The sequence below is a fragment of the Hyperolius riggenbachi genome, chromosome 8 (genome assembly GCF_040937935.1).
Source record: "Hyperolius riggenbachi isolate aHypRig1 chromosome 8, aHypRig1.pri, whole genome shotgun sequence".
Taxonomy (NCBI): Eukaryota; Metazoa; Chordata; class Amphibia; order Anura; family Hyperoliidae; genus Hyperolius; species Hyperolius riggenbachi.
Window position 1 is genome coordinate 83,751,515 of NC_090653.1, and position 20,185 is coordinate 83,771,699.

Sequence of the window (20,185 nt, forward strand, 5' to 3'; positions counted from 1 at the left end):
AATCTTTATGGTATGTGTGACTAGGGGGTGTGGTAGGGCATGACCAGGGGTGTGGCATGGGCGTGGCTTAAGTGTCCCTTTTTCTCATCTCAAAAAGTTGGGAGGTATGCATGATTACAGAGTGCAGACTAGACATTATTTGTGAGATTCTTCTCCCCCCTGCTGAATTCCTCCTCAGAGCCTGCTGCTATCAATACAGCAGGTGTGTTGGTTACCTCAGCAACAGCAATTCCCCTCACACATTGCACTGTCTGAGAGACCTTCCTAGCTCCTCCTATTATACAACAGTTTTAGAAGGAATCTGCACTATCTAATGATTTCTTAAGATGCCTGAGACAGTTCTGCACGGATTTCTAAAAACCTACCAATATTTTGTCTCAGACACTTTTGATAAATCTGTCCCACTATGACCAGAAGGAGGCAATTGAATCCCCCTAATCCTTTAAAGAGTTTACAAAGTGATTCGAAGGAGTGTACACGCCTGTGATGGATGTCGCCCATCATTTTTATATGTGCCATCAGTACCCGATCCCCTTGGGTGACATCACAAGGCCAGCCTGTACAGACGTGTCAGCTGTGTAGCTAACAATGCATTATGATGTGGGGGAGAGATGAGGAGTGGCACATGTGTGACATCTCGTGGTGGGCGGGAGAGCGGCAGGATCAAAGTGGCTGGACAGTAAAATGGTTAGGGGCTCTGCCTCGGACATAGGAGACCTGAGTCTAAATCTCAGCTCTTCCTTTTTCAGAAAGCCGGCACCTATTCAGTAAGTCGTTTTTGGACAAGACTCCCTAACACTGCTACTGCCTACTGAGCATGCTCTACTGCCTGCCTCACAAGCGCTTTGAGTCCAACAGGACTCTTGGCAGTCCTTGGCAGTACTCAGTGGTGAAGGCCAAATTCTTTGGCTGTTTGTGGGCTCTGCTGTGCTTTACTGGGTTCTATGGCTCCCCAAGGTTAATTACTGTATTTTAACATTTAATACTGAGTTCATGGTATGTATATAAGGTGGGGTATAATATTGTATTAGCTGGGCCTATTTCTAACATTGAGTCTCGAGCAACTAGTAAGCACACTTATCCGGACACCAGGGCTATGGAGTCTGAGAGTTGGAGCAATTTTGGGTACCTGGAGTCTGAGTTGGTGGTTTCAATAAACCACGAAGCCGGATGATTTTTGAACCAAATCCATAGCCCTGCCGGCAACAGCAGATCCCCGTCGGTGCCGGATAACAGAGACTCTACTGTAGTACTATAATTCTGTAGAGATGGGAACCCTGACTCTTATTTTATTAAAAACTTTACTGCTTTTCTAGGCAACCTTGTCAGGCTTATTTGCCGAATCTGCTTTCAGTCCCCTCCCCTCCATGTTACCATACTTACAGGCCACAGACACTTTGTAGAGCTGTCGGAGCCACTGTTTGTTCTGCTCCCCTGGAACGTAGTCTCCAAGCCCAATGGTGCACAAAGAGATGAAGCAGAAGTAGAAGGCATCCAGGAAACTCCAGGAACTTTCTATATGAGCAAATATAGCGGCAGGTACAAACAGGAACAGAGCCACCACCAGCACACCAAGGACAATGAAGTGAACTCTGGTCACTTTGTTCCGGTCAAATCCTTTGCGGAGCTGGAAGTAACGGATAGGAGTGTAGGTGAAGACGGCCATGAGACGCTGGACGGCAGCACTGAGAACCAGCAAGGTGAAAGGTACGCCAACGAGAGCATAGAAGATGCAGAACGCTTTCCCAGAGTCTGTCAATGGAGTGGTGTATCCATAACCTGAAAAGACATGAGCACACGGTCAGAGCCATAACTACAAACCATACAAATACCTAGGTCCCCTTAAAGTGGATCCGAGATGAACTTTCACACATTGCATAATTGTGTTCCTTACATATAGTTTATAGGGCATTCCTCAAGCCAAATACTTGTTTTGTTTTGTTTTAATACTCTAATTCCCTATAAACTAAACAAGCCACACCCACAGCTTCTCCAGAGTGCCTTGGCGCTTGCAAGGGATTGTGGGATTTCAGTCTGGGCAGGTGAAAAAGGTGTTACTAGCTATAGATTTCAGAGGCAGAGTTTTCACAATCTGAGAGCTGCAGTGCAGATACAGATCAGTTGCCTGTGTAATGGAGGAGATAAGAGTGGAGTTTTCACAGAATATGCAGATTAGCATGCCTAGATACAGATAAGCTTGCCTGTGTGTGTAATTGTGTAATAGTGACAAGCAGAAAACATGTCTGCTTCCATTGTATCACAGGAAAAAATATTAATATACTGTTGAAGCTGTTTGAAGATAGATTTGCTGTGTAAACTATCTAAACTTTAGATAAGATATATAGACAAGTCACTTGTTATATTTAGTTTTTCATCTCGGATCCGCTTTAAAGTGACAATGAAATGAAAAAAAATATATGATATAATGAATTGGTTGTGTAGTACGTATAATTACTAGAACATTAGTAGCAAAGAAAATACTTTCATGTTTTTATTTTCAGTTATATAGTTTTTTTTTTATAACATTGCATCATTCTCTAATATTTGCAATTTACCAATTTACACATTACACTGAGCATTCTAAATGATTCCACAGAGCAGGCCAGTGAACTTTTGAACTTTCCTCTACATCCTCTGCAGAAAAAAAAAAACAGTGACAGACACTTGAGATAATAAGCTTCAGAAGACAAAGCTCTCTGTGACTTTAGGTGGTGGAGAGATCAGTGGCTCTTTTGCATAGATAACAACTGGAGTTTAACTCTTCCTGTACTGGAAACAATATTAGATTTATATCTCTGCTGCTAATGTTTTATTTCTTAGCCGTACTACACCTACAAATCATTATATCATAAGTTTATTTTCACTTCAGATTCCCTCTAAGAAGCTTGATGCCCCTCATTCCCTCCCGATGGATTGAAGTACAAATGATTCATGAGATGCCAATAATTCTGACTTCTATACGAGTTCAAAGCTAAATTCAGCCAATCAAATTCAGCATTTTGGGCCCTGGATACCTTAAGGGTTTGTTGCAACTGCATCATACCTCCCACAACCTCAGATCAATAGGATCTAAAGGTGGCTATACATCGACCATTCAATTTGATAATTATTACCGAATCAATTGAAAATCTGTCCCGCCAAGACCAAGCCCGATCAACTCTACAACCAATTTTGGGGCGAAATTGGTCCCATGCATCAATGGGACATGCTGAAAGATGTCGGGCCGTCATGGTTAACCAGGTGCATGGCAAGTGATAACAGGATGGCTCCGGGTTCCGTCCGCAATCTGCATACACACATCCTACGTGGTTGCTGGCAGGGCTGTGCAGTCGGTCCAAAAATCCACCGATTCCGACTCCTCAGTTTAGGATTCCACCGACTCCTCGACTCAGACTCCTCTAATTTGCATATTACAATTTTTTTGATTAAAAGTATGTAACATGAAATTTGTCTCTTAACTGCCAACGCCTAGGAATTTTACAAGACAACTGAAGTGAGAAGAATATGTAGACTACTATATTTATTCCCTTTAGACTAAAACTAGTCCTTGGTAAGAGTACTTGTAAAAGGTACAAACAGGAACAAAGAACATCTATCAGGCCCTAGGCAATGTAAGTGTGGGTACATGTAAGAATGATGTGCAGGTACTCTGCAGGAGAATGAGGAGATTCTTCCTCTATTACACATTCTTCATGCACAATCTGAACCAGGTTTATGGGTGATAGACAACACCTCTGTGTTCAATGTGCACTACATTCTCAGTGGATTCCCTGCAGCTCTGTGGGGAGTGCATATGTAGAGTATAGTACTAGTGTGTAACAAAGTAAACCTGAGGCAGATGAAATTAAAGTTTTATACATACCTGGGGCTTCTTCTATCCCCTTTCAGGCTAATCAGTCCAGGTACTTGAGCCAGTCTGGCATAGTGCGCATGCACACACTCCGCCGCCGGGAGCGTACTACACCTGCGCAGCACTATTACGCAGGTGCAGAACGCTCCTGGCTGTAGGAGCGGCACGTGGCTGGACTGTGCTGACTGGCTGAATTACCAGGACTCATAGCAGAAGATCCAGGTGGTGGAGGACAGCGAGGGACCATTTAATGCGTAGTCACCAAACCAAATTATAACATATCAAATTATTTTATTTCATGAGCAAAGAGAGTGCATACATTTGCATAAATCAGCATCAACGCAGAATTATTTACATCTCATTGACCATCTCTATTAGTGACACGGCTACACATCAGGCTTTATTCTTACAGTATAGATGTTATTTAGTGTATATAAGATTCCGGTGTACACATCATATATACAGTCACAATCAGAGGTGTATATCGGACTTTAAAATTACGAGGACTGCTTTATTGAAGCAGCACAAGTAACTAATTTTGATTGGTTTATTTCATTTTTGTGGACTAAGCACAGCTGTTACTGTATATATACACATTTTTAATGACTATTATGTGAGAAATAGAACATTTTATCATATTTTCTATTTTAATTACAGTTACAAATTCTGTGCATTTTTTCCCGACTCCGACTCCAGGCACCCAAAATTGCTCAGACTCCGACTCCACAGCCCTGGTTGCTGGAGTAATGTAGACGCATGTGTGATGTCACACTTGTGCCCATGTATACAGCAGCAACCACGTGGGGCGCGTGTATGTGGTTTGCGTACTGAGCCCGGAGCCAGCAGCAGACACGGACAGGTAAAGTATAGATAGAGCGCCAGGGGAGGACATTTGACATTAGGGGGAACAGCGTCGAGCTAGTGAGGCGGCGTATGTGCGGTCACAAGGCAGATTCCCGATCGACTTCAGCATGAAATTGATCGAGAATCGGCCAGCGCTGTATGATTTCTCTCTCTAATCAGATTCAATCAGTGAGATTTGTCTCTTGGCCAAATCTGCCCATCATCGCTAGATTTATGACTACCTTAATAATTTGGTCGCTCCCAGAGTCCACCTCAAAACCTTTGGAGCAAGAAGATTGTTATGCTACCCCTACACCGTGGAACTCCCTGCCACACCCAATCAGGACATCGTACTACAAATGAGCAATAAATAGACACAGATTCATATCTGCAGAGCAGTAAATCAATAATATAAATTCATAGAAGAAAGAGCCCTCAACGAAATGATTCTGACTAGTAAACTAAATAAATAAATTCAAAGATATGTTTATCTTCAAGTTATATAAATTTTATTAAACAACTAAATCACATAATTAAAAACATTAAAAAAGCATAAAACCCCCCATGATCCTACAATAAGCGGATCACTGGATATACATATACATAATGTGTACAGTACAAAGAATATACTAGCAACTGGCCAGCAGTGAGCAAAGGTGCAATAGTGAATAGGTTACTCAGAACCTCCAAACAGTTCACAACCAATAAAATAAAGCAAAATGAGGGTTGCAAAAAATGTGCATAATAGGAGGGATTGTGGGCTGCACCCCACACCCAGAAAAAACGGGATATGTGGCGCAGCCCACACCCCACCACCAGTGCCCACACCACAGTACAATGGATAATAGATAAATAGATATTAATATAACAGTGCATAAACATATACAATAATAAAGGTGCAAAGTGTAAGAGCTCCCAGTCTGCCAAAATGCTTACTTAATGGATGAAGTAGTCCAGTGTGGGGGATGCCGCCCTACGTGCTCGCAGACTCCCATCTGCTTCAGTCGAGGCCCTTAGCAATGACCACGCACTGTTGCTAGCTTAGTACCAGTATAATCACAGAGTAACAGCTTTCACTGTAGGTATTGGAGGTGCAGAGATAGATTAAGATGAAATTGGGGCAAGGTAGCAGCTTTGGCTCCTCCTTATGGTTCTAAGATGGGAGAAGGGTCAGAGAAAGTGGCAGAAGGGTCAGAGAAAGTGGCAGTTAGGCATCCTGACACCTGCCAAGGTTGCCTTGTGGAGGTGACATGCTTGTATCCTAAAATGGGAATCAACCCAAGTAGGCAAGGTTTTCAGAAGCTGTAGGATGGAGGGAAAGCAGGGGTTGTGAGGTTTAGTTGACCTCACAGAAGTCACTATGGCTACAGTTATGTCCCTGTACGCAGTGAATAGGTTCAGGATCCTAGTTTCAAATTTGAGCTACTAGTCAGTATAGTATTAGAATATGACGGATGTAAAATAGACATTTCCTGGTTTACCAGTACAGCATGATGCCGGTTTTCTGCATTAGGAAGCGCTGCTGGTTAAAGCACAATTTGTGGCCCAATTAAAAGATACATCCAGTGGGTAAACCGTAAACTGCATCACACTGCCTCTTTGTTGGTAACAAGTTATAAGCAATTTACATTATTATTATTACTACTATAATCTTCTTTGATCTCCATGCTGGGCTGATGCAGCATCTCTGAGGTCAGTGCGTGTGGTGTTAGTGATATAAGGTACACCACGGCCTTCAGATGAGAATTGTTGCTGTGCACTTTTCTCATTTGCACTGGCCTTTAGTCTGAAAACTATTTTGTAACTTAATGAGGGGAAAGGTCAGTTTCCTCCACTAGTGGGGATGATGGCAAGGGCTGCTGGTTGTCACTGTCATCATACTACTCTGATTAGTCAGCAAGCACTGGGGAAGATCATGTGATTGGCCGATCCGTTTCCTCACACAGGCACAAGCTGAACTGTAAAGCTGTAACTGACTATACAGCCACAAATATGGGTGTGTAATAACCAGACTCTCTGCTCTGAAACTGATCCAACAAGGAAGTTTACCAGCCTGTCATTGTTATAATGACTTAATCGCATTTTCTTTACTATTCAGGTCCTGTCAGGCTGGAAAGACTGCATCAAGAGTGTCTTGTTGAGATGGTTAATGAGACAGGAATAATTCTATGCTGGATGAAATCTAATGCAAAACTGTACGCAAGTTGGGAATCGACATACAGACGATTTTTGTTGGTTCAGTTTAAAGATGCATGAAATTTGCATGCAAGTCAAAAGGATTGGTATCTCATTGCCCATCTGTACCTGTTGAACAACTTCGGCTCAATGTTTTTTCTTAAAGTTGAATGCACCATGTGTGTTTTTAGAGAGAAGAACCTGTCTAATTCCCTCTCATCTTAAAGTAATCACAAGTGTAATTTGATCTCTCAGCTGTGTCAGCATAGAAATTCGGCAAACACAGCTAATTTGTAAACACAGGATGTTAACCCTTCTGCATTGTCTACTTCCTGCTTTCATATACGCAGACGATTTATTGCAGGAGTTTCGTAAAATACAAGGGCTCCATTCACACTCAGGAGCTTTGCACCCACAATTCACGCTTTGTTGATCGCTGGCGATTAGCAAAGCGCTGCTGCACAAGCATTGCACAAGCAATCTTATGGGATTACTATCACTGCAGCGAATGTGGTGCATTTGCCATTATCGTCAATTGCAAGCAGCTAGGAAAATGCATACTGGGAAAATGCATGCAGCATTTTCCCAGCAATTGCATCGCAATTCTCATCCACTAAAAGTAATGCAAAATTGTGATCACAGTCGCTAAGAGATTGTGATTTGCGTTTACAAGTGTAAATGAGCCATAACAAAGAAATGTTTTTCTTTAAGGATTATAATACTTTTGCTTATATTTTACAACAGAGAGGACGTTCTGAGTTCAGGTAAAGTTAAAATTATCATATAGTATTTTTTAGTGTGATACAGAGATGGCCGCAGCAGAGCCCACAAGGATTTGTGGGAGACCTGGAGGTGCTACGCTGTCCTTAGAATAAAGGGTGCTGCTTCCTCTGGTGTCTCCGTGGGAGCTGCAGAAGTCATGAGAATGCTCCAGCGTTACTCACACAGCATCACAGGGGAATAACTGATCCGGGAGAAACAGCTTCCCTATTACAGAAGGTACTTTTCTAAAAGTCAGTCAGGAATTTATTGCTTACTTGTAATAAACTTTAATTAGGTTTTTTGTTTACCACATACACATGTGATTTTACAGTTGAATTACTTTTATATTTTAAAGCCGTCCCGAAGTCAGCCCCCAACCCCCCCCCCCCCCCCCAAAAAAAAAGGTCCTTCTCCAGCCCACGGATCCAGCGTTTGGTCCCTCCAGATCTACTGCCTGAGAACTCTGCCCTGGATGGTGCATTCACCCTTGGCATGTTTGAGTATGGTCCACAAATGTCTAGTAGAATGAAGCTTCTCATGCATAGCTTTTTCCCTCCATGCACAAGTGCTTATTTCTACTGGGCCTGCACAGACTGTACTCCTGCATGCCCAGTATGGGTGCCCTCTTTCACAGCCACGATCAGAAGAAGCATGTGAATGATAAAGCGGTATTGTCACCATAAAAAACTAATTTCAACAGCAACTGGTCTGAGTGTATTAAGTGATAAAGATGCTAATCCTGCATTCAAAACTTTCAAAACTTTTTCTGCTGTTATGATTTTGAGTTATCACATATTTTAGGAGAAATGGTCCTTTAGTAGTCAGTGCCAAACAGTTGCATGCTGGGGGTTCTTTTTATCTATAATATATTCCTCTTCTTCCCATTATTTCCCTGCTAGCTGACTAGCTGAAACCTGATCCCCTGCTCACTTTTGTTTACAAGTAAGGCAGAGTTGAGTTAAGGGAAGAATGACATCACTAAGATATAAAGAAAAAAACTAAGGGGCGCTGTATATTTAAAAATTGTGTATATGTCTCAAGAAAAGAGAGATACAAATTACTTCCCGCTGTTACCTCACACTGTGGGAGTACCTCCTACCCCATACAAAGGATCTGTGATTTCAAAAGTTCTGGTGTGAGGTCTGACCTTGTGGAAAGGACTCTATCCTGACACAGATGTGATATTGCCACGGGCATTATACGAGAGGACAAGGTTCCTATGCATGTGAAAATCTTTTTTTAGTACTTTTTACTGGAACGAGTTTTATTGCTTTTTATATTTTGGAGAGTGTAATTATTCTCATGTATATACATATATACATTTTTTAGGATTTTTACCTACTTTTTCACATTTTTTCCCCGAAGGGTCACCAGAGGGCTTGGCATGAATATGGATGTGACTGAATGAATGTATGGTGGATTGCTATTTATCCCTTTCTTGGTATGCGTTCTTGACCGTGTGGAAACGTAGATATTAGTAGATATATGTGGTTGTATGTACGTGCATATATATCTGTATCTTTTTAATTTTGGTTCTAATTAAGAACAAAATAAAGCAAAATAAAAAGAAGGAAACTTTTTAATCCTAAATCTTGCGCTCCTCTATTTTTTGTATTAAGAATGACATCACTATTTAGCCTCAGCTGTGGGCAAAAGACATGGCCCCCACCAGAAACAGAATTCTCTTAATTTACTATATAACATTCACTGAAATCAAAACGTGGACAGTGCAATACACGTGTTATGTAAGTAGATCAAGTATTTATCTACCTATATATGTGGGGGTTTTTTTCCCCTGGCATAGTATGGCTAATCCTCCTGCCATATGAAGCATGATGCCTCACAGAGGTTAAAATATAAACAAGGGAAACAGTACCTGGCTGATAAAACAGGACTGTGATAACAATATAGCACATTTCAAAGTAAAACCGTCACAATGCGCTGCTTACCTTCCTTACTAAAATTGATAAATTCTGTTTTGTGTTTTTTTCCTCCTTTTTGTTTCGCGGTGTGTAAAGAATGCTTTGCTTCAAGCACTGATTTACCATCTATGAAAATGCTTTGCTTGAAGCGCTGTCACTGCCATCTCTGCAGAATTGTTCAGCTTCAGCACTGCATAAGCAGATGACCTTTTACAACCTGAGCAGACAGGTGTGTGTTTCTATGTATATTCTCAAATATGAGCGGAATGCATCAAAACAGAGAAGACAGAAACACTTGGAGTTGGGGTCAGAGCAATTTTGGGTACCTGGAGTTGGAGATGGAGTCGGATGATTTTTGTACTGACTCCACAGCCCTGGGAATCTCACATATGTGATTGTTGCTTTTTTTAAAGCGGACCTGAACTCAGAAATTCCTCTCTGCTCTAAACGATAAGCAATAACCTTTAAAGAAAACATTTCTTTGTTACAGCTGATACAAATTCTGCAATAAATCTGCAGTTTCTACTTCCTGCTTTCACAGAACCAGACATACGGTTAACAACCTGTGCTTACAAATTAGCTTCTCTGCCGAGGCAGCCAGCTGACACATCAGAGATCGCATTACAGTTGGTGATTAGTCACAAACAATGGGGAATGAGACAGACTAAACTCTCTAAATACATACAGGGTGCATTTCTCTGCATTTTCCTTCTGTCCTGTGCAAGAGTTCAAGTCCACTTTAAAGGAAACTGGTCATCTTCGAAACAATTCAGCTGTTCAGGTTTCTTGTTAAATTTTCTTCTAATCATACTGATCTAATAATATATATAATCCTAAATATTTAGGCAGTGACATGGGGAATCACATGGAAAATGCACTTTACTGTGGTCGCTACCATATCATGTAACTCAATTAGATTATATTAACTGCCATAATAGGTTCCCTTATGTTGTAATATACGTCAGTGCTGTTCCCTTGTGCTGGGTACATATAATGTAATTCCCGTCCGGTTTAAAGGTTCAAACCGATTATTTACAACATATTGGACATGTCTGATCGGCTCCCGATTAATAATGGAATTGATTTTGGAATGTTATCATTGGAATATCGATCCTGTTATTGATTGGCAGCAGTTTGGACATGTACACATGTGGCAACTCTGACAGGAACCCATTGATCTGATAGGAAATGGCATTGTTTGAACAGAGCATTAAGGGGCCCATACACTCAGCCGATTTTCTGGCCGAGCCGATCGATCCCAATCGATCGACTGCAAATCGGTTGGCCAATCGACCGATCGATGGCCGATTTCGATCGATTTCGATGGATTTCCATCGAACTGGCAGGGTGGAAACTTTAGGTCGCTTATCAGTTTGCATTGGCCTTAATGGAAATCTGATGGCAAAAAAATGCCATCAGATCGAATTTCAATAGATTTCAAACTGAAATCTATTGGAATTCTATCCTGGTACAAAATGTTCTAAAAACGCATCAGATAGATCATCAGATGCATTTCTTATCTATCTGCTGCCAATCTGACGAGTGTATGGGCACCTTTAGGCTACATACACACTTTAGATAAAAGTCTTTGGAAAATGAAAGATCACAGACCAATCTCATCCCCTTCCATGTAGTATGAGAGCCATACTCTACACAGTCTATTCTATAGAGCTGAACACCCCATCAGATAAAAATCTTTGCAAGATGCTGCACACAAAGATGCTGTACACATTCAAAAGATCAGTATCTGCAAAAGATCCGTTCCTGCAAAATGCATTCATAGTCTATGAGATCTGCAGATCCTCATACACACCTTGTTTAACAGACATTCATAGCGTCAAAATGCTGCAGGTAACACATTTTGCGATTGACGGTAATTACCTGCAATCGGCACCAATTGCGGCAGTGAGATCACTGCCATAGGGTTAGAATAGCACTAGCGCTTTAAAAAGTGCTATCGCTTTGGCGATTAGCGGGAATCGCCCGCTAATCGCCTTAGTGAGAACGGGCCCTTAAAGTATACCTGAGACGATGGGAAGTAAAACTTATATATACGTGGGGCTTCCTCCAGCCCCCTCACTGTTGTCCAAAGCCTCCCGGATCCTCCAGTTGCAGCCGAGTTCTCCGTGGCCAGTTGGGCGTACTGCACATGCGTGGCACAGAACGCTCCAAGACGCGGGAGTGAGATGGGAAGCGCGCTTGGCTGCTGGCTGAAGATAAAGGGGTTCTATCTGCTCTAATTATCAATATGAGTAGCTTGAAATTGCTGCTTATTCTTGTTTAATTAGCGCACAAATCAATTATAAAACTGGGTCATCACGCTGCATTAAATCCATGACACCATGCCAAATAGATTAGTGTGCACATTCAAAGCGAAAAGAAAGAAAAGAAAAAGTCAATATACAATCAGGTTAAGTAGATAAGGGCAGTGGATACTGGCCTTTGTTCTAAGTCATGATTATCATGCTGTCAAAACCTGCAGCAGGCAGGGGCATTTATGTGCAGGCCCCCCACACAAATACCCCGGCAACGCTGATGGGTAGAAAACAGTCCTGACCAAGCGGTAATGTTGGTCAATTTCTGCTAGAAATGATCGAATCTGCTGAGGAATGTCTCAGTGTATGAACACCTTCACCGACGTTCTGCAGTCATGTGACAAGCGCTGCGGGGAGAGAAGAGGTAATCCTGACAGATGCAAGTTCTAATACACAGAAAGAATACCTTGCATGGCAGATAAAAACAAACGGGCCTGGGTGTTCCTCATAGACTCTGATGAATCTAATGTTTTACATTTAAAAAAAAAAAATGTCTAAAAGTGTATGGCCACCATAAGACTATCGCTCAGCTGTTGCATTGATGGGAAATATTCCTGTAATATCTGTGAAGCCTTTTATGTACATATATCAAGGGAGGATTTGTGTTTGCTAAGGCCTAGGTCCTCCTATCTACATCTACCACCCAGTCAGCACACAGCTTCCAAATGAAATTCATTAAAAAAAAAAAATAGATTTTTTTTTTGGGGGGGGGGGGGGGGGGGGGGGAATTCATAAATTGCCAGGAAGTGTCACTTTAACTGAAGTTCCCATATGACAGCCTGGAATTCCCCTTTGTGTAAGAGGAGAGCAGCACAAGCAGCGCTGCGTCGGGCCGTGGAAACACCGTGTGGATACATAGCGACTCCCACCAGCTACAAACACCACAGCTATGAAAGCATGAGAGCAAACCTGCAGAACCACTCTGTGGGCGAGGGCGAGTTTGTACAGCTATTGAAGCAGGAACAGGAAAGAGGAGAGAGGCACAGGGGGATAGATGGGACAGTCTCAGGAGATAGTCTAACCAGTCTATGCTGCACCCTGCAATATATACGAAAATGAATAGACTGCAAACAATCAGAATAATAAAAAATACCGTACATTTATTAAAGATTACTTATTTGTAGCAAATGATAAGTTATAGTAGAACTACCACCAAGTCCAAAGTGTTGTATGCTGGGCAAACCCCTCCCTACCCCCTGCAGCACTCACAAGCTCAATTCCATCACAATGGTAAAGATGGTCATCTTAGGGTGACCCTCACAAATAAAGGTATGAAGTAGCTGGCAGCGACCAAATATTACAAAAAGGTCGCAGTGAATTAAGCATAGCTACAAAAATATCACATACCAGGGTCATCAATAGAGGGGCTATGTTACGGCTATTTATGCCGGACCACCTCACATGCTGTTCTATGGGAAGTATAAGTACCAATATGATTGCAGTACTCGGATTTTAATGGTGTGGGTTGTGTAAGATGGCCATTTTTGCAATTTTTCTATTGATGACCCTGGTATGTGATATTTTTGTAGCTGTGCTTAATTCACTGCAACCTTTTTGTAATATTTGGTCGCTGCCAGCTACTTCATACCTTTATTAGTGAGGGTCACTCTAAGATGACCATCTTTACCATTGTGATGGAATTGAGCTTGTGAGTGCTGCAGGGATGGGGGGGTTGGATGGAAGAGGTTTGCCCAGCATACAGCACTTTGGATTTGGTGGTAGTTTTACTATAACTTATAATTTGCTACTAATAAGTAATCTTTATAATTTGCTATAAATAAGTAATCTTTTTTACATTTGTTTTGATTGTTTGCAGTCAATTTTCTTTTCTATTGCAGGGTGCAGCATAGACTGGTTAGAGCTTCTTGTGCTACTTTTTTTCTGTTGACTATATTACCAGTGCTAGCACCTGCACATAGACGTGCAATAGATATATATTATGGTTTTTTCCTTTTTCTTTTTGATTAAGCTCTCAGGAGATAGTCACCTGTTTCCTGTACTGACTTAAAGAGGAACTCCAGTGAAAATAATGTAATAAAAAAAGTGCTTCATTTTTACAATAATTATGTTTACCCATTGTTTGCCCATTATAAATGCTTTTAAATCCCTGATTTACATTCTGACATTGATCACATGGTGACATTTTTACTGCTGGCAGGTGATATAGCTGCTGCTTGATGTTTTGGCAATTGGAAACAGCTGTAAACAGCTATTTTCCACAATGCAACCAGGTTCACAGACAGGAAACTGCCAGGAGTACCATGGTCCTCAGAGTTTCTAGTGGGAGGGGTTTCACCACAATATCAGCCATACAGCGCCCCCTAATGATCCGTTTGTGAAAAGGAATAGATTTCTCATGTAAAAGGGGGCATCAGCTACTGATTAGGATAAAGTTCAATTCTTGGTCACGATTTCTCTTTAACCTGCTGAGCGGTCTGGACGAGCTCAGCTCGTCCAGTACCGCCGGAGCCTGCCGTTCAGGCCCTGCTGGGCCGATTTGGCTCAAATAAAAAGCAGCACACGCAGCCGGCACTTTGCCAGCCACGTGTGCTACCTGATCGTCGCTGCAGCGCGGCGATCCGCCGCATGCAGCAGCGAAAGAGGGTCCCCCCAGCCGCCTGAGCCCAGCGTAGCCGGAACAAAAAGTTCCGGCCAGCGCTAAGGGCTGGATCAGAGGCGGCTGACGTCAGGACGTCGGCTGACGTCCATGACGTCACTCCGCTCGTCGCCATGGCGACGAGGTAAGCGAAACACGGAAGGCCGGTCATTGCGGCCTTCCGTGTTACTTCTGGCCGCCGAAGGCGATCAGAAGAACGCATCCGGAGCACCCTCTAGTGGGCTTTCATGCAGCCAGCCAACTTTCAGTTGGCTGCATGAAATAGTTTTTTTTTATTAAAAAAAAAAAACCCTCCCGCAGCCTCCCTGGCGATCTTAATAGAACGCCAGGGAGGTTAATAAAGCTGTTAACACCTTACAATGTGTTTCATTACATTACTTTTAGCTTTCTTTGTACAGCTCAGTTATTATAACTTCACTGAGTTGTACAATTAAGCTGACAGATCATTGCGTTCCAATGGTTCTGGAGGTGTGATGCAGTGATGCATTGAGGGAGACCTCATATACTCACTCCAACCTGAATAGACGCAAATACCTTCTGTTTTAAGAAAGCAAATGTCTATCTTGCACAGCCTTCTATTAAGAGAACTTTTTGGTCCATTTTAGCCCCTTACACATTCCTGGGAGTTCTGGTTCACTATGAGCTGGCTGGGTAATCTGTTACTCTGTCCACAATCATACCATGATCTTATTTCTGGTAGCCGCTTATTATGAGTAATACTTACACGTGGAAAAAAAAAGAAAAAAAAAAAAGGGGGGCGGGTCATGCAAATTCTGCCAAGACACTATCTGCATGGACTTTGCATGTGCAACCTAAATGGGGTTGCGTCACGGCAAGTGAACTGAATTGTCCAGTGTACTCCGTGTGGGGAAATATTTTGTTTTGGTAACTAGAGGGATCCTGAAAGGTGGCAAATAAACAACAAACCAACCTGGGCTTACCTGGGGCTTTCTCCAGCCCACCATAGCCCGCGAGGCTCCCCAGCATCTGCACCATCACACCGGTCACCGTAAAAGGCAAGCGCGGTTCTCTGAAGACTGAACCGCGCATGCACAGGACTCTTACAGCAACCGGTGTGATAACACGACAGGGCACACACGCGCAGCTTCAACTGAAGTCACCGCATTACCGGAGCCGTCAGTGGGACCGCAGGAGGATGCTGGGGGACTTTGCGGGCTACAGGGGGCTGGAGGAAGCCCCAGTTAAGTTCAGTTTTCTTTATTTTTGCCTCCCTTTCTATATATCTCTATGACTAACTAGAGGTGACCATACACTTATAGATGGCCACCAGATTCGACCATCAGTTAGATACCTCTCAGATCAAATCTGACAGGGATCTGTCTATTCTGTGCCACACACTGGGAACAGATCTGTAACAGATTTCAGTATAATATATATATATATATATATATATATATATATATATATATATATATATATATATATATATATTATATATTATATATATATACACACACCTACCTAACGAACCGCAGATCAATCCAGTGCAACACATTGGACCCCCGATCTGCTGCTGCTCTCAACCCACTATCGATTGAACAATACCTTCCATCCAGAGTGATTGATTGGATTGACCGATCGATTTGGCCAGATATCAACAGGGAAAAACCATAAGTGTATAGCCACTTTAAGATATGCATGGACTGTGGCATATAATGCAAGCAAAGATCGAAAGATGAAATTGTCATAAACACACACAACAGTTAAAAAAGCATGCAGTTGTAATAAGCCCCCAAAACACACATAGCTTCTGTATGTAAGTGTGCTGTCCATACCAGGGCTGTGGAGTCAGTACAAAAATCATCCAACTCCTAGTACTCCAGAAACCACCAACTCTGACTCAGACTCCAGGTACCCAAAATTGCTTTGACTCCAACCCCACAGCCCTAGCAGGGCTATGGAGTAGGTATAAAAATCATCTGACTACTCAGATTATAACACCACAGACTCCAGGTACCCAGAAATTGCTCCGTCTCCTCGACTTACTCCACAGCCCTGGCCCATACTAGGGCAGACTGCCTTAAAGTAGTACACAAGGAAAGATAAATCCCAGACATAGACTTTAAAGAGACACTGAAGCGAAAAAAATATATGATATAGTGAATTGGTTGTGTACTATGAATAATTACTAGAAGATTAGCAGCAAAGAAAATAGTCTCATACTTTTATTTTCAGGTATATAGTGTTTTTTCTAACATTGCATCATTCTATATTATGTGCAGATTACACAACACTCAGCATTCAAAATGAGTCTTTCAGAGCAGTCTGTGAAGTAATGACCTCTCCTCTAGCAGAGGAAAAGTAAATAGTCCAGGAACAGTTGAGATAATAAAAGTCAGATAACAGCCCTCTTCACGACTAAAGGTGCCCATACACTCGTCAGATTGGCAGAAGATAGATAAGAAATGCATCTGATGATCTCCAATAGATTTCAGTTTGAAATCTATTGAAATTTGATCTGATGGCATTTTTTTGCCATCAGATTTCCATTAATGCCAATGCAAACTGATAAGCAATCTCATCAGATCGACCTAAATTTTCCATCTAGCCAGTTCGATGGAAATCGATCGAAATCGGCCATCGATCGGTCGATTGGCCAACCGATTTGCAAACGATCAATCGATCGATTGATCCGGATCGATCGGTCGGCCAGAAAATCGGCTGAGTGTATGGGCCCCTTTACTTAGTCGGAGAGCTTAATGGCTTGTTTGCATAGAGATAACAACTGGAGTTTCTCAACTCTTCCTGTACTGGAAACAATTACACTGATGTATCTGATCTTAATGTTTTATTTCTTAGCTGTGCTACACATACAAATCATAATATTTTTTTTTTCGCTTCAGTGTCTCTTTAAAGCAAACCTAAACTAAAGCTATTTCTTGAGCTCAATTTTGGGAGGGGGGCAGCAGAGATACGGAGCAGCCACAGAATGACGGCAAGGGACCAGGAGGACTTTAGGGGGCTGGGAGAAGTCCTAGGTACAGTGTCGGATTGGGAGGTGGAAAAGCTGAGGAAATCCACCTGCTGGCCAAGCAGCAGAAACCCTGTGTTACCACTCCCAATAGAAACCTGCAGCAAGTCTTCACTGTGAGCAGCAACACGATTACTGCTGCTTGGCCAGCAAGTGGATTTCCTCAGCTTTTCCAGCTCCCAGTCAGACAATGCCTAGGTAAGTAACTGGCCACTTCCTTTAGCATGGAGCCTATGCCCTGAGGAAGACCCAAAAAGCTAGCCATGCCCAATAAAAAGCTGAACTAGTAGGGCGAATGCAGGAGCTACTTTGGAATCCTCTTGTTCCTCATGACTTTGCTTACATTGGCTTTCTGATTATAGGTATAAGTGACTGATCTGAGTGTCGGGACGCCAATAGATCTGGATTAAAATCCTATTTTCCCCACATCACAATTACAAGAGTTGCAATGGGCCCAATTTCTCCATTACGACTCTGCAATGCTCAGAAGCAGCATCTGAGTGCCTCTTCAAATCTGATGCTTAGAAGCAGCATCTGAGTGCCTCTTCACATCCGACTCCCACCCACATCTTACTTTCCACACGTAGCCGGCTGGCTGAACCCCTAACCCCGCTCAGCGAGTGATCTTTAGACTGAATTACATCCATTATACTCTTGCCTTTAATCTTCTTTGTCCTTTAATCCTCACTGGCTCATTAAGCATGGTAACACCGGCTTCTCTGTCTAATGCTGCGCACTCTGCAGAGAGTAGGAGAAGGGCCAGGTATGTGGAAAAATAAAGTACCGGTACACAGAATACACACAAAGCATTGTCTTCCATATGTGATCTGCACAAAATGTCTACTGCAAATGTATGTTATCTGTGCATCATTTACCCCGACACAGCCAGCCCATCCGCTTCCTCCCCTGTATGTAAGGTACACCTTATACAATAGGGCACACATCCAGCGCACATAGAATAAAAGGGCGCTGTAGGATTCCATTGCACATCGCAGCGTTTAAAGGGAACCAGAGACTAAGCACCCTCGTGTATTTTACTATGTATATCAGTGGGAACATTAGAGAAAACACCTACCCTGCTTTCTGTTTCATTCTGCTCTGCACAGCTTGCTTCTAATCAGCCCTGATAAAATCCCTGACTGAGCATTCAGTCAGCCTTTGCTATAATGACTCAGCTATAATGATTCCTGAGCAGAGCCAGCAGGGGGCAGGCTTGGACTTGAAAAGCAATGAGAGAAGACAGACTCAGCTATAATGATTCCTGAGCAAAGCCAGACTGAATGCTCAGTTGGGGATTTTATCAGGGCTGCTAAGAAACAAGCTGTGCAGTGCAGAATGAAACAGAAAGCATGGTAGGTGTTTTCTCTAATGTTCCCAGTGATATATATATATATGGTAAAATACATGAGGGTGCTTGGTCTCTGATTCCCTTTAAATCCCTGAAGCCTGTTTGCAAGGACAGACTGCTTATTAGTCAGCACTTCCAGACCCAGTGTCCCTGGACACACTTCCTTATATGTGCTGGGTAATGCTTGTCGACACACCTGTGCATGTGGGAATGCATTTCCTCTTGCAGGGTTGCTACTGTACACACGCCTGATTATAGTGTGAGGCAGTTGTTATTGGCTAATAAAGCGTGCATACGTGGCTTAATATGTTCTATCATCAGAGACTTTGCCACAGGGTTTTGGGTTAGGCCCGGTTTACACTGGAACTAAAAACGCTCCGGTGACAGAGCTTCATGAATGCAATCAGATGCAAGGTTAACCTATGAACCTATGGATTCATTTACATTGGTCCGTTGAACGGACGGGCGCAAGTTTGGTGCTGCAGTGATTTTTCAGAACAGCGGAGACCAGTGGAACAGAAATGGAGGCTGAAGCACTGCATGGGAGGCAACCAGAAACGGATCCTACAAACACAGAGACTATAGAACAGACTGTTCTAGCCAGCAAAAATCTACTTTGAAGTTGGAAATCTGTGGAGGTGGGGAAGGGGGGGGGGCTGTGGTACATACATGGAAGCGGATTGGAGACAGATCCGTTTCATGGTTCCGATGACATGAAAATGCCAGTGTGAACCGGCCCTTAGAGGGTGGCTGGGACATGGATGGAGAACAGTTTTTTGTTAGATTGGAATTGATTATGTAAAAGGGTTTACTTTAATGGGGTCACACTACACAACCCCTTGTATGGTAATATCAGTACTTTCTATGTACATCTACCACTCCACACCTGTAGCTGGCTTTATGATGTGTACAGATGGGATCTGCTCTCGTCACGCAGCTTGTGTGTCAGACAACACGCCGATGGACTTTCACCCTGTTCTATTATGCACAGTACACTTCACACAGCAGCAGCCGAAACACACAAGTTGTATCCGCTCTATAAAGCCTGCCTGGAGGACATGAATGTTTGTAAAGCTGCAAGTGGGCAGAGTAGCAGTCTGTGATCACTCCCTGTCCTCTGCAAGGTGAGACAGTACCTCAAAGACAGTGTGCGCTGCTATACTGCATACTGGCAGTTCCTGGACTACAGCTAATAACGAATAAGCTGCAAGTGGAATTGCACACACTGCATGTCACCTGATATAAAGCATTACTTGCTCGCACTTTTCTCCGTCTTGTCTTTAGAACTTCCGTCAGCTCTACTAGAAAAGCAACAGCAAAATAACCTTTAAAGAAAAACCATTTCTTTGTTACAGCTGATA

At 42.7% G+C, this 20,185-nt stretch overlaps 1 protein-coding gene across 1 annotated transcript in view; it reads right to left on the minus strand.

Annotated features, from left to right (window-relative positions):
- Positions 1-20,185, minus strand: part of KCNK6 (potassium two pore domain channel subfamily K member 6) — a 54,306-nt gene that overhangs the window by 8,370 nt on the left and 25,751 nt on the right. Inside the window, exon 3 of the mRNA XM_068250834.1 lies at positions 1,384-1,779. Within this exon, the coding sequence (XP_068106935.1) occupies positions 1,384-1,779 (396 nt within the window). The remainder of the gene's footprint in view (positions 1-1,383; positions 1,780-20,185) is intronic.